At 39.2% G+C, this 13,413-nt stretch overlaps 1 protein-coding gene across 11 annotated transcripts in view; it reads left to right on the top strand.

Annotated features, from left to right (window-relative positions):
• Positions 1 to 13,413, top strand: part of PTPRM (protein tyrosine phosphatase receptor type M) — a 401,111-nt gene that overhangs the window by 111,276 nt on the left and 276,422 nt on the right. For all 11 annotated transcript variants that reach the window (XM_081917995.1, XM_081917993.1, XM_081917991.1 and 8 more), the window contains exon 2: positions 625 to 747. In XM_081917995.1, the coding sequence (XP_081774121.1) occupies positions 625 to 747 (123 nt within the window). The remainder of the gene's footprint in view (positions 1 to 624; positions 748 to 13,413) is intronic.

Consider the following 13,413-nt stretch of genomic DNA (forward strand, 5'->3'; position numbering starts at 1 on the left):
GTTGAACTTGCTTGAGTATTTGAACTAGCATATTTCAACTCATGGCTATAGGTGGAGTATTATAGTGCATTGGTACCATACTAAAAGCAGCAAATAAACTCAACCCTGAGTGTGAACTTAGTTTCTGATGTTGATTATAGGTCCTTCTGACAAACGACATGATTGCAGTGCATAGACGGCAGACATTGACACATATGTGTCAAGCACATCTCCATCATAATAAGAAAATAATCCTTTTCTGCCAGATCCCAAGTTCCCTCCTACCCCCAATCCCTCACCGTGGATGTGTGGCTCATACACCCATAAATTCCTACTCTGGTTACTGGAATGGGCCTGTCCATATGGTAGAAATGAGTTTTAACAATTCCAGGATAATAAGCTGCCTTATAAAAGCAAAGGCATATGATATGCTGATATCGTTCATATCTGATGCTAGCAACCACTGACTTATTTGTAATGAAAATTAATGATATTTTGGAAACAAGTTTATGCTGGGTTCATTGGGGGGAACTTGTTCAATTGTGATGTTCAAGGTAGTAACAGATTTGCAAGCAGGGAATTTAAATGAAAATGCAAGAGTCAAAGAATGCATTCAAGTTATTTTATTTCTTTTCTTTTTAACAGGTGGCTGTTCATTCGATGAACCTTTTGCATCATGTGGATATAGTCAGTCTGATGATGATGACCTTAACTGGGATCAAGTGAACACATTGGTAAAGCCCTCATCAGATCCATGGTTGCCAACAGGTAGTTTTCGGTTAAAATTATTTCTTTTATACATTGTATGTTTTATCACTTCCAGTATCTCTTTATACTATTGCTTACGAAACATGTGGGGCACATCAAATATGACAAAGACAAGGAGATAAAGCACTGGTGGCGATATTTAGCTACCACATCCTGTCAGCAGAAGAATTTCCACTTGTGCTCCTCTCCCTGCCTGCGTCTTTTGTGCCCTTCCCAAATCCAGAAGGTTAGGAGAACCCTTGAACCCTTAGATGGTGTACAAGGAAGAACATTCCATTGTGGAAGCCTAAAGTATTGAGCTGATGGAAGGTTCACTTAGTGCTACGTTGAATTCTACCTCAAGTCTTCTCTTTAAAGATAACTTTCTAAAGATCAGGCAGAGCACTTTACATTCACATTGGCAGATAAAGCTGCTAGGGTGTGGAGACCACTTCTGTCAGCATACTGGTTGCTCTGGCCCATGGGTTAACCATGATATAGGGCAGGGTTGGCTACCCCAGCTACTTCCCTGTCTGCTTACCTTTTCATATCTTAATGTGGTTGTGAATTCTAAATATTGTCTGATATTTTATGCCACCTACCTACTAGTGTCACCTTCTGGTTTTGATGTTTCAACCAAACCTTAGCTTGTGAGCTCTTGAAGTCTCTTGTTCGGGTTACAAAAGGATATCCATTTTGCTACTACTGTAATGGGATGTTTTCAGGCACACTGAAAAACAAATAGCTTTCTCTTCAGTCCAAAATAGAAATGTTTTCTTTCCCTTAACTCTTTAAGATTTGTAAAAGTTGAAAAGATATAATTACAACAGGTTGATGTCTAGATACTTATTTATGTGTAGGCAAAGCAGAGTGGAATAGATAAGAATGCAGACACAATTCTCTTTCAAAATCACATAAGGCTTGTTGGAGTGAGTAGGTGGTCTTAATTGCACATATCTGACAAATACTTCGTAAAACAAGACAATGAGTAAGAACATCAAATAGCATTTAGAAGTGGTTGAAAGAAGAGCACATTATATCTTTCAGTTGTTCAGAACTATCGCCTTATTCCTTGCTGCTCACAAAAATATATAAAGAAGCAACACAGTTCAAATTAGGTGTGTGGATCTACTATAAAGTTTGAGATCCTTTGAAAAAATAATTATTTGAACTGAAGCAGTTTAAAGGCTGTCTGGTTCAGCTTGAGGTTCAAATTTTGATTCAGAAAAATGAAAACTAAAAAATGCTAGCTTTTTTCTTTTCAACAGAAATGAATGAAATTTCCTTCTGAGTGGATAAAGTTTTCCAAATCAGAGACAAACTTGTTCAGGGTTTTTGTTTTGGACACATGTAAAATTTTATCTTCCCTTCCCCCAAAAGAGCCATCTATACCTTTATTATTTCTTAGGCAGAAACTTCAGCCTTGTGTTCTACTCAGTTGGCATAAGAATTCACAGGAAGTAAATGCTGAGTGGATAGGAGTAGTGACACAAAGATAAAAGAACTTGAATATCCAGCTTTTCCCAAGCAAACACCACTTGTATAGAGCAAGCAGAGAGGAGAGAATAGAACAGACAAGAACAAGGTGATTACTTTAGCATCACTTCCCCAAAAGTGTGTGATTGGAGACCCCTGATAAAATAAATATTTATCATTAGAAGCTAGACCGGTCCTATACAAAAGAGATTTCCTCCACACCTCTCCTCACTGTGGTTATATAGCAATCTTAGAAGGAAATGTTTCAGTTTTTGCAGACAAATTGCAGCATCTTTTAAAATAAAAAAATTCAACTCTTTTATGGTTTGAGGTGCTTTGATGGTCCCTGCTTTGGTTCAGGGTGTTTTGGGCATCCTGCTTTGATTCAAACAAGCCCATAATCTGTTTTAAGCTGTCCTGCTTTGGTTCTGGATCTATCCAAATATTTTGCATACCCCTAGCTCAAACACAACATACTTGCTTTGATTGATATCTCTTTTCCAGAAATAGAAGTGACTGTATTATAGTGGCTAAGAGATGGCAACCAAGTTTAGCTTCACCTCTTGGAGAATCTACTTTGGAGAAGAGCTCCAAAACAATGATAATAAGGCTTCAGGCAGCTGTGCAGGCCCCAAACTAGGCTACAGGACACAACTTAAAGAAACTCCTGACCCGTAGCAACAAACAAGCTTTGTAATATCTGGACCTGTCTGGCCAAGTTTGAAGAAGCATAGAAGTAGATCCCTGTTGGATCAGAAAACATTTTCTTTTAAACTATATTACCAGAGTTGGCAACTGGGTGTGCTGTTTTGCCCTCAACCCCAACAACTGATATTCAGATTAATCCTGTATCTCAATCTCCAGTTTCTATTTAGCTAACACAATTAATACTGGTGGATATACTCCTGAGTTAAAGATTATGCAACTAACATTTATATCTAATGTCCACATTCCAGCTAAATGTACCTCCCCTCCAAAAAAAACACTCCACACTCAATCCGGTACATTTCAGCAATAACAAAAGCAACAAGTAAATTAAAAAGATGGTTTGTCTCAGCAAAATTCATTCCAAACATATGAACCTTTGTAATGGGCAGTGTGGCACATACTAAGTGACAAAGGTATCAATTGAAAACCAGGTAAATTCATTTAGCAAATGGATAAATGATTTAATTCGCTGCATTCTGTGTGAAGAATCTATATTGTCATATAGAGATGCTTGAGGAATACATTATTTGCCAATTCCCGTATGAATTGTACTGATCTGTACTTTTTGGAATTATGTTCAAATCAAAGCTTAGTTATTTAACGTACGTTGCATCATTCTGAATTTTGCAGCCCTTTTTTGTGTGTTACAATTTAGTTACATATTTAGTTTCCTTGCAGTTCAGTATCAACTCTTAGTTCCCCCTCCCACGTGTATTTAACTGCTTCTCTACATTCCATCATCATTAGTTATTCACAGTTCTTATAATGGTGTTATCAGCTGTGGCCTTTCTGAAGCATACCGAATCCATATTTTCCTTCTCTAGAATATGAGGCATCAGTTACGGGAAAGCGTGTTCTCCTTCATGTTGTGGTGGGGGCCGCCAGGACATTCCAAAGTTGGGGGCGGGCTAACTGATGCGATTGGGGTTTCCCTTGTTGTTGGGAAGAAATTAATGTTTCCATTTATTGATTGACAGCCAGAAATGCTAAAACTCCTTGCACGAGGCTAGGGCTTCCTCTTTTCGACCGTGCAGCGGATTGCCCGTCCCTCCCTCCCTAGAATAGGGTTGTTCGCTTTGACCTTGCTATGCCTGTCATGGGGTCGTTTGTCCATCTGGCTGATTGGCTGGGGCCATTTGGTTTTTGCCTACTGCGTAGCAAATCGTCACGACTTGTAAGATTGCGGTTAGGCATTGGTTTATGGTTTGGTTGGTTGAGGGGCATGGATTGGCTGTGCCTGTCCCTCTAATGCTGCTGCTGCAAGGGATTCCGTTAAAGGAATTGGGGGCTAACTATTGCTTGTCCACTCTGTCAAGGGGGCTCGGGCCATAGCAATGAGCTCCTGTTTGCATTTGGGGTGAGGGCAGGTTCCCTGCTCCGCGTAACCCACAAGTGTATTCCCCCATTCTGACTTTCGCATCGTGCGGAATGTCAGTTTGTCCCCCATGGTGGGGGCAGATAGTCGCAACCAATGCCTGGTTGCATTTGGGGTGAGGGCAGGTTCCCTGCTCCGCGTAACCCCCAAGTGTATTCCCCCATTCTTACTTTGGCATCGTGCGGAATGTCAGTCTGTCCCCCATGGTGGGGGCAGATAGTCGCAACCAATGCCTAAGCAACCACTCACAAATTTGTATTTTAATAAAGTTGTGGCCAAAATTATGCCAAAAACCTTAAACAAAAATTCTGTGTGATGTGTGAGTTATTGGGGTGGACCTGGGGACCTCAACACGCAACATGTACTTATTTTGTAAAATACTTTACAAGTTTTTTTATAATCTTATGATCAGCATACTGGGTACTCTGCACGCAGGATAGGTTGCATTGGAACACTTAGCAGGACTTGATAAGAATTACTAATGATCAGGAAGTGGGGTTGGGATAAGTCTGCATTAAAGGTAAAGGTAAAGGGACCCCTGACCATTAGGTCCAGTCGTGTCCAACTCTGGGGTTGCAGTGCTCATCTTGCTTTATTGGCCGAGGGAGCCAGCGTACAGCTTCCGGCTCATGTGGCCAGCATGACTAAGCCGCTTCTGGTGAACCAGAGCAGCGCACGGAAACGCTGTTTACCTTCCAGCCAGAGCGGTACCTATTTATCTACTTGCACTGCATTACTTGTCATGAAACAGGACTAAGTATTGAAAATAGTAATGATTATTTTCCTGGTGAACCCTTTTGTGTGAATGGACTTCCCCAAACTTCCTCACTTTGTGTTATAGCAATTAGGTTGAAAGTTTCTTAGATTTTCCAGGTCCAGTTCCCTCAGCTGCCGCTTTCTTTCGCTTCCAACTTGAAGCTAAAGTCACAGTGAGAAGCAAAATATGGAAGAGCTCCAAATTTCAAAACTCAAAATGTGTTTTTACTCTTTGGTTTTAAAAAAAGGTTGATTATAATTCTGTATATGTTCTCTATTTTGTGAAGGCAGAATAAATTAGAAATTGCTGTCACTGAGGGGACAGATAGAATTTAATTTTCCCCCTTGTGCCAAGCATCACATTTATGTCAGAGAAGGTAGCTAATGTTCCAATCTGCAGAAGAAGGTCGTGGCCTTGTGAGAATAATAATGCTTCCATCCTAGCCCTCAAGGATCTGTGCCCAACCCCTCTGCAAGCTGCATGACTGAAGGATAACAAGGCAAGAAGCTGTGTAGGTACAGCAACCCAAAATTAATGAAGTATCCCAGGACAGTGGAATGACAGAAGAGCTGCCTTTTTGCCCCTTAAAGGCATCAGAAAGCATAGCAGGGAAGAGAAGACTGGAATGCAAGCACCATTCTTGAATGGAAAAACCTCCCTGAAGTTTCATGTTGCTCATCAACACGCCCTGTCAATATATTGCAGAAAAACAAATGTATTATGCTAATAATATATGCAAACTAAGATTCACTAGCAGCCTCCAGAGAGGCTCCAGTTGACGAAATGTGTGCATCCTTTGAAATCGACTGGTCTCAGGTACTTGCAGAAACACTCATCAAATTATATCTCTGCATACGTGGGGGTTGTGAATTTTCAAGTATCAAAGGGTTGTGCTAGAAGACTGTAGTGGTATCTGGTTTGCTCTATTTGCAGAGCATCTGGGGTTACTGCACTGAACTATCGAACCTGATAGTACAAGTAAAATTATAGAATTCCTTCAGTTTGTTTCTGACAGCTCATCTATGTAGAGATAATTGTTTTCCTAACTTTAGCTTCTTTGATAATTCAAGAAAAAAATAGGCAAATATGATTTTGACAGTATTAGATTCGTCATGCAAGAAACAGCCATTATTACTTTAAAGCTTGCTCACAATTTTGTGACAACTGGGTTCCATAAGTTGAGGGCTCATTGTATTTTAGTAAATGATCTGTCAAATCCCCAAAAGGTGTTTAGTCTTTTATTCAGATGGCTAAGTTATATTAAAACATACCATGTTGTTTGCTGATAATATGATGGAACAGCTGAAGACAAGCTTTAAGAAAGTTCAGTTATTAATATTTATGGCTGTATGAATGTTCATCCCAGAAAATGCAGACTAATAATTGGGTGTAACTTCAAGAGGTTTTAAAAACTTCTGCTGAGCCACAGCATTTTTTAAGCAAGCTGTTTGGACTCCCCCCAATGAATAAATGAAGTGATTCAATTATTTAAAAGTTTATTCAAAAGCTAGTGTACATAGTGATGGTTAAGAGAATGAGCTGAGAGCCATGCAGTCCCCAGTTTCACCTCATCTCACCTACAAACTTAGTTTTGCTCTTCTCCATCATCCCGTTCTGCCACACTGCCCCAAGTTCTCAGTAGTTGCTTGTTATTTTCATCTCTGACCTTGTTCTGCTCTCCTGCCCCTCCTCAGTTCATGCTGTTGGCTGGCTTATCACACCAGCATTATCCCAGGAGATTGGAGCTGTTGCTTATGCTTTTGGATGCTTTAGCGGGTAGTGTGTGTGTGTACAGCACTGGATATATCAGGTGTGTGTTCTTTACAGTGCTTGGAAATTAAAAAGGAGGCAGTTCGATTCAAGTTTATCAAAATGAACTTTTTATTTTATAAAAAAAATCAACTTTAGCTTCCCCCCCCCAGCATTCAGAATGTGGGGAGTCCCAAAATAAGTTATACGTTGCACACAAGTTATCAGATATTTGACAGAATGTCAACTGGTGAAACTTTCCCATAATTGTATTTCCATACTAGAAAAGGCTTGGCTTGTTTAACTTGTGCCAGACACATAGCTGTTAAAGGCACAAGACATCATTTGTTTTGTTTCTGTTCCTTTACTTCTTGCTGCAAGTTGCTCCTGTTAGAAGAGTCCAAATCTTTTCAGAAGCAAGGATTTTTAAAAGTTTCATGTTTATTCCTTCTGATCGCTTAGCCATAGTTTTAAGGGCCAGGCATCCTTCGCAACAGCAGCACCTCTTAATCTGCCTAATAAGCCTTAGACCATTGCCTTCATGTTTACAGTCGAGAGCCAGTGTGGTGTAGTGGTTAAGAGCGATGGAATCGTAATCTGGTGAACTGGGTTCGCGTCCCTGCTCCTCCACATTCAGCTGCTGGGTGACCTTGGGCCAGTCACACTTCTTTGAAGTCTCTCAGCCCCACTCACCTCACAGAGTGTTTGTTGTGGGGGAGGAAGGGAAAGGAGAATGTTAGCCGCTTTGAGACTCCTTCGGGTAGTGATAAAACGGGATATCAAATCCAAACTCTTCTTCTACAGTCTAGCTTCCTTTCTAGATGTCCAGTTGACTACTTCATTCTGAGCACTGATTCTTCTGGATCTTATGTATTACTACTAGCTTGTTATGAAAGCTGGTCTGAATGCCACCTCCCATTATGACAGGGGCAGTAATCTTGGACTCCTACTGACTTCAGTGGTGAAACACAACTTTTATAATGTGGAGCATTACACCAGTGTTTGGAGTGGGACCGATCTTTCATTGAATATAGGATTTTAATCATTTTCCTTGGCATAAATCAGTTATGATAGTGTATCTCTGCATCCTGCTGGTGCAACGAGTTTATTTGGAGTCCTGTCCTCATCCAGTGATTGTAATTCAATGATAGGACTGTGTCTACAAACTTTTTGCAATGGTCTTAACTAAATGCAACTAGTACCACTGTAGAGAGAGTTTTGCCCCTATTCTGCTGTTAACCCTTGTCTATAATGAGGATGTTATGCAAGGCATTTTAGTTGTAGCATAATAATTTAAAGTATAATTACCATTTTTTCTTTTGTTCGATGCATTCCTTTGTGTGGCATTTCAAAAGTGTAGATGTTCTCAGAGGCACTGAAAAATCCCATTGTTGCTTGTAAGATATCTAAGTGAAAGCATCTTGATGTCATCTTATTGGAGACGTACACAAAGCAATTCATTAGTGTGAAGTATTATACTACATTTAACAGCTTTGATCCGTAGTCTTTGAATGTTGCATAATGGGTGTAAAGTTGGGGCTAGCATAGTTGAAATTTAACTGCAAACTTATTTTAATATGTCCTTGGCCACAATTCACATTTAATATAAATTGCAAAGGCATTATCCAACCACCACTGATTCACTGGACTTCTGTAGATGCTGGGGAAATGGTATCACTTCCTGTAGTCTGGTGAACACCTGAAAGCTGCCATCACTGGGTTGGCATGGAGAGACTTTCTGCACAGTTTCTAATATGGGGAACACTTCCATGTGTTTATGTTAAAACATATTTAAAGCAGCTTTCATATGTTAAATCCGCCATAAGGAGCTCTACCATGCAAAGGAGATTTGGGGCAGTTTCCTCATGGGGCTTCTAATTTTTCAGTTGGCTCTTATTAGTTAAAATATGCATATCTCACCCTTCTAGTGTAAAACTCAGGGGAGTCTTTAACACATATAACATTAACTGCAAAACAAAAACAAAAAAAACCCTGGGTCAGCAGTTGAAGATGCATAAAAACATTGCCGCCTTCAAAAAATAAAAGCTGTCTGGTATTAAAAGTTTTTCAATAATGTGTGAAAAATAGTGAGGGAAGGGGTCAGCCACACTTCATAGGGAAAGCTGTTTCATAATCTGAGCCCTTAAATCAAGCTGTTGATTAAAAGGCTAGAAAACTATTATTAGGTTTTGCTACCCCACCCCACTGCTTTTACTGGTAGACCTTGAAAACCCATTTCTGCATGCATTACTAACATAGTCTCAAAGTGAATGCAATAAAATTTAATATGGCCATCATAATGTGGATTGAACACATGATTATTGCCTGTAGTTTGCATGAAAAGGCAATAGAATATGTGGTGGCTGTGAATGATAGTGGGGATTTAGATACCAACACATCCCAAGCCTTGCAGCCTGTCTGTAGAGCGGGGAAGAACTTGCCATTGGGATGCTGACTTGGCTTCAGCACGTTTATACTATTGCTGGTGAATAAATAATAAATCATTATCAATAGAGTTATTTGATGTATTGTTGCTTCTTCTCAAAATCTTAGAAGTATTTTGTGTGTGAGTGCGTGTGCGTGCACATGCTAAATTGAGGGGGAGGAGAGAAGCTATTGCTTCCAAGAGGTTATTTTATTTTTAAAAGAAGGCTGTCCATATTTACATCTATATGTCCTAAGCTGTGCCAATGTAAAGAGTTATTTTATTTTATATTATTTATAGAGAGAACTAAAAAACAAACTACCAAATTTTTTAGTATGTACATTTGCTGGGAGTGGGCGAGTGGTGGTCTAAGTATTATTGAAACTAAAATGCAGCATATGTCTAATATTAATTACATTTTTTAAAAAATTGAAGGTATTTTTTCAAATGTGTAGTCACATATGGTGTGATCAACATGGCACATTTTTAGGTATGAATTATTTATCTTCCAACCGAATATTAAAAACAATACAGCGTCAGACATTAAAAACCTCCCTAAACAGGGCCACCTTCAGTTGTCTTTTAAAAGTAAAATAGTTGTTTATTGCCTTGATATCTGCTGGGAGGGCGTTCCACAGGGCAGGTGCCACTACCGAGAAGGCCCTCAAACTTAGTCATGTTCATTACTTTAAGTGGGTTCACTTAGAGCAAAACTAAGCTGAACACTACCCATAGTTGTTTTCTGCACATTTTATGTGCTGGTTAATAATAGTGTACATAAGAAACAGCTTTCCGATAGTCGTACAGTTTTTAATGTACCACTTCTACAAGTAGGCAGATTGACATTTATGATAATGATTATATATACTCTTCTCCTTGTTTTTTGAGCTTGGGGCTCATCCAGATTTCCGCTTGTCCCACCACTTTACCCTGGGAAACCCAATCTTTACCACTGAATTGGAGCAAACATCAGTTGAGCCCCAGATTGTGGGTGATGTCACGTTGCTTGCAAGCTGCTCGGCTTCCGCCCACCACTGCCTGCTGCCTTGCCTCTGTTGACTCTGGCACTGCAGCAGCAACTAGGCTGAACCCTTGTGGAGATTGTGCCCATGTTGCTCTGTGCAACGTCACACTCATAACTCATTGGGTCGCCCGGCTGAACACCCACAGTGTGCACCCAAACACACACGTATGCACACATCGAGATGGCACTTCCAACCACCCCACTCTTTGCTTTTGGAAGTCTTATTTATAAGAAGCTTCTGTAGGTGAGGAACACCAGGGGAGAAGTGTTTTTAGAACCAAGGTGAAACTATCAAGCTGTTATTTTTGCTGTTGGATGTCATTCACGTAATCTTGCTTATAGTACTAAAATTTTGTTTTTGTATGTTTTTATATTTGCTGTTGTGCTGTTGTTTTATTATGTTGTTATGAAATTGTTTTTGTAGTGTTTGATTTTGAAATAGACTCCTGTTTTCTTTGTTACAAGCCGCTTTAAGCACATTTTTTGTTTATGGAAAAGTGGCATACAAATAAAATTACGAATGAAATGAAATTATGAACAAGCTGGTAAGGAACAAAGCAAGCAAATCAGAAGACAATAGAAAATGAAGCTGCAAAAGTACAGCCATACATTGGCTGTTTAGAGGCTTCAGCATATGAGTTGTTGACGAAGTATCAGTATCTTTCTAGCTTCATTTTAAGATCTTGCATTGTTCTGGCAGTATTTCATGGAATCTGCATATCAAAGTGAATTATATTAAATAATACACATATTAATAATATTTAAAGGTTCTGTGCTACCCACAATATATATTTAAATTACACAGACATGTAATAATTCTCTGGAGTTCATATTATTGGGCATGTTATTCAAATAAGTTTTATAAATTCCTTCCAGGATATATCCAGTGATATGTATATTTCTTTCCCTGAGGTTGTTTGATACCCAGTGGTGCCTTGATGTTCTTGCATTGCAGAACAAATTATTATTTATTTTCCTGTAATTCTGTCTTTAAATGAAAGAGCCATGAGGGTGTATATCTTTCTTGCTGAGTTGTTATAGATGTACTTGCACTAATGGAAAATTGCTAATGTATTACAGTATTGTACATTAATATGAAACACTTACTGCTTGTTTTCTTTTTTATATATAAAAAATAGTTTCATCTTTCATAAATATGTCTAGATAAAATAAATGGAGGTAATTTCTGGTTAGAAAAACATTTGTTGGCTGTAGTGTCTGAATAAAGCAAGATGCAAGTATTCCTCCTCCCGCTTCCGTTTCCATATGAGTATATGGATCACCAATAAGGATTTGACTCACTAATAAGGATGGAGCAACTGACTGGTTTAGTGCTTTTAAGTATGTTGGCGTTGGTAACTTTTGGTTTTATATGACTTCCAAGATCCTTTGTGATTGTTGCCAACAAAGACTTCATAGAACTGTGGATTTCACTGGGCTTGTAAAAGAGGACCACTTCCTTTATACCAGTGCTCTCATTAGTGTGCTGTAAGCGTCTCTAGCACTGTGTGTGTGTTTGTGTGTGAGGGACGGAGGGTGGGACTCAAGGTACAGTGATCTCAAGTGCTTTACTGCTGATTTCTGGCTGTTTGCTGTTCCAAACTGATAAAACAATTATTTTTCTGATGGTTGAGGCCCATTTCAAATGTGTAGGCAAAAATAAGCCCTGTAAAAATAATAAATAACCTTCGTTTTCAATCTCAAATTATCTATTGATGTATTTTCTAAATAAATAAATGGCCATCCTATCCAGAAGATTTCCACAGTTGTCTCTTCTTGTAGTCAAATAACTTTTACTCAGAGTAGACCCACTAAAGTTAATAGACCTAAGTTAGTCATGGCCATTAATTTTAATGGGTCTACTATGGGTAAAAGTTGACTACAATCCCATGGTTACAATTTCTGCTAAGGTCAACATGGCAGTAAATACGGAAAACTCACAAATATTAGCCTAGACAAAATAAAAGTAAGGCTAAATAAAATGTGACAGATACCAGTGGAAGAGTCACCCCATAAAGAATCTCCAGTAAAGGTACGCTTAATCCTTTCTTGAGAAATATAAAGTATCTCACTCAATTTACTAGATTACTCTTGCTGAGAATTGTGATGATTATTATTGTTATTGTGATTATTATTGTGATGATGATGATGATGATTAAAGTTTGAGTTTGCTTGCTAGCAGCTGCACAAACAATTAATACTTAAACAGTATTAACTTTTAAGCAATGTTAAAAACACACAACAGAAAGATGGGGACCCTTGAGAAGCCTATCAGAATTTGAAATATGCATGATTGCGCAAAGTCAAAAAAAAAGAAACTCCTCCTCTAGAATTTAAGTATTCCAAGCAAAGTTGGCTAGCCTTGTCTCTGAAGGAAACAATCAAATACAAGAAGTACTAAGGCTTATTTATCCAGAGAAATTGAGTATAACAAAAGTGCAACAGATCAGTCTATTTATCACCTGAACAGAGATAAATGGAAAGCTGTAAACAATGATAATGAGTAGTGAAAAGATTAATCTTTTAATTTTCTCTCTTCCCTCTATGAGCTCCTCTACTCAGCATTCCTTCTAATTTTGAGAAGCTGACCACATAGTCCACAAATCAGTTAAGATACAATGCTGAGATTCAAGCAAGCTGATTCCCTTGGAAATTAATGAGAATAATAGACTATCTTAAGAGCTAAGCGCTGAGGCTTAGCAGGTGTATAAATCAGAATATTTGCTTCTAAATAAAGGAAGATGTGCCAGGAGGTATGATATTAATTTAAAAGCTAGTAGTCCATAAAAGGGACGCGGGTGGTGCTGTGGGTTAAACCACAGAGCCTAGGACTTGCCAATCAGAAGGTCGGCGGTTCGAATCCCTGCGACGGAGTGAGCTCCCATTGCTCGGTCCCTGCTCCAACCAACCTAGCAGTTCGAAAGCATGTCAAAGTGCAAGTAGATAAATAGGTGCCGCTCCGGCGGGAAGATAAACGGCGTTTCTGTGCGCTGCTCTAGTTCACCAGAAGCGGCTTAGTCATGCTGGCCACTACCTTTACCTAGTCCATAAGCTCCCAACATTCTCCCAATAAAAATCAGGACTCGGGCCTTGCACTTCCTTCCCAAAGCCCAGTAAGCTTCTGCTTGGCTTAGGTAAGGAGGCGTGATGCTTAGACAGGGTGTGAAAGCCCT

The sequence above is a fragment of the Podarcis melisellensis genome (assembly GCF_964234715.1).
Source record: "Podarcis melisellensis genome assembly, chromosome: 7".
NCBI lineage: Eukaryota > Metazoa > Chordata > Lepidosauria > Squamata > Lacertidae > Podarcis > Podarcis melisellensis.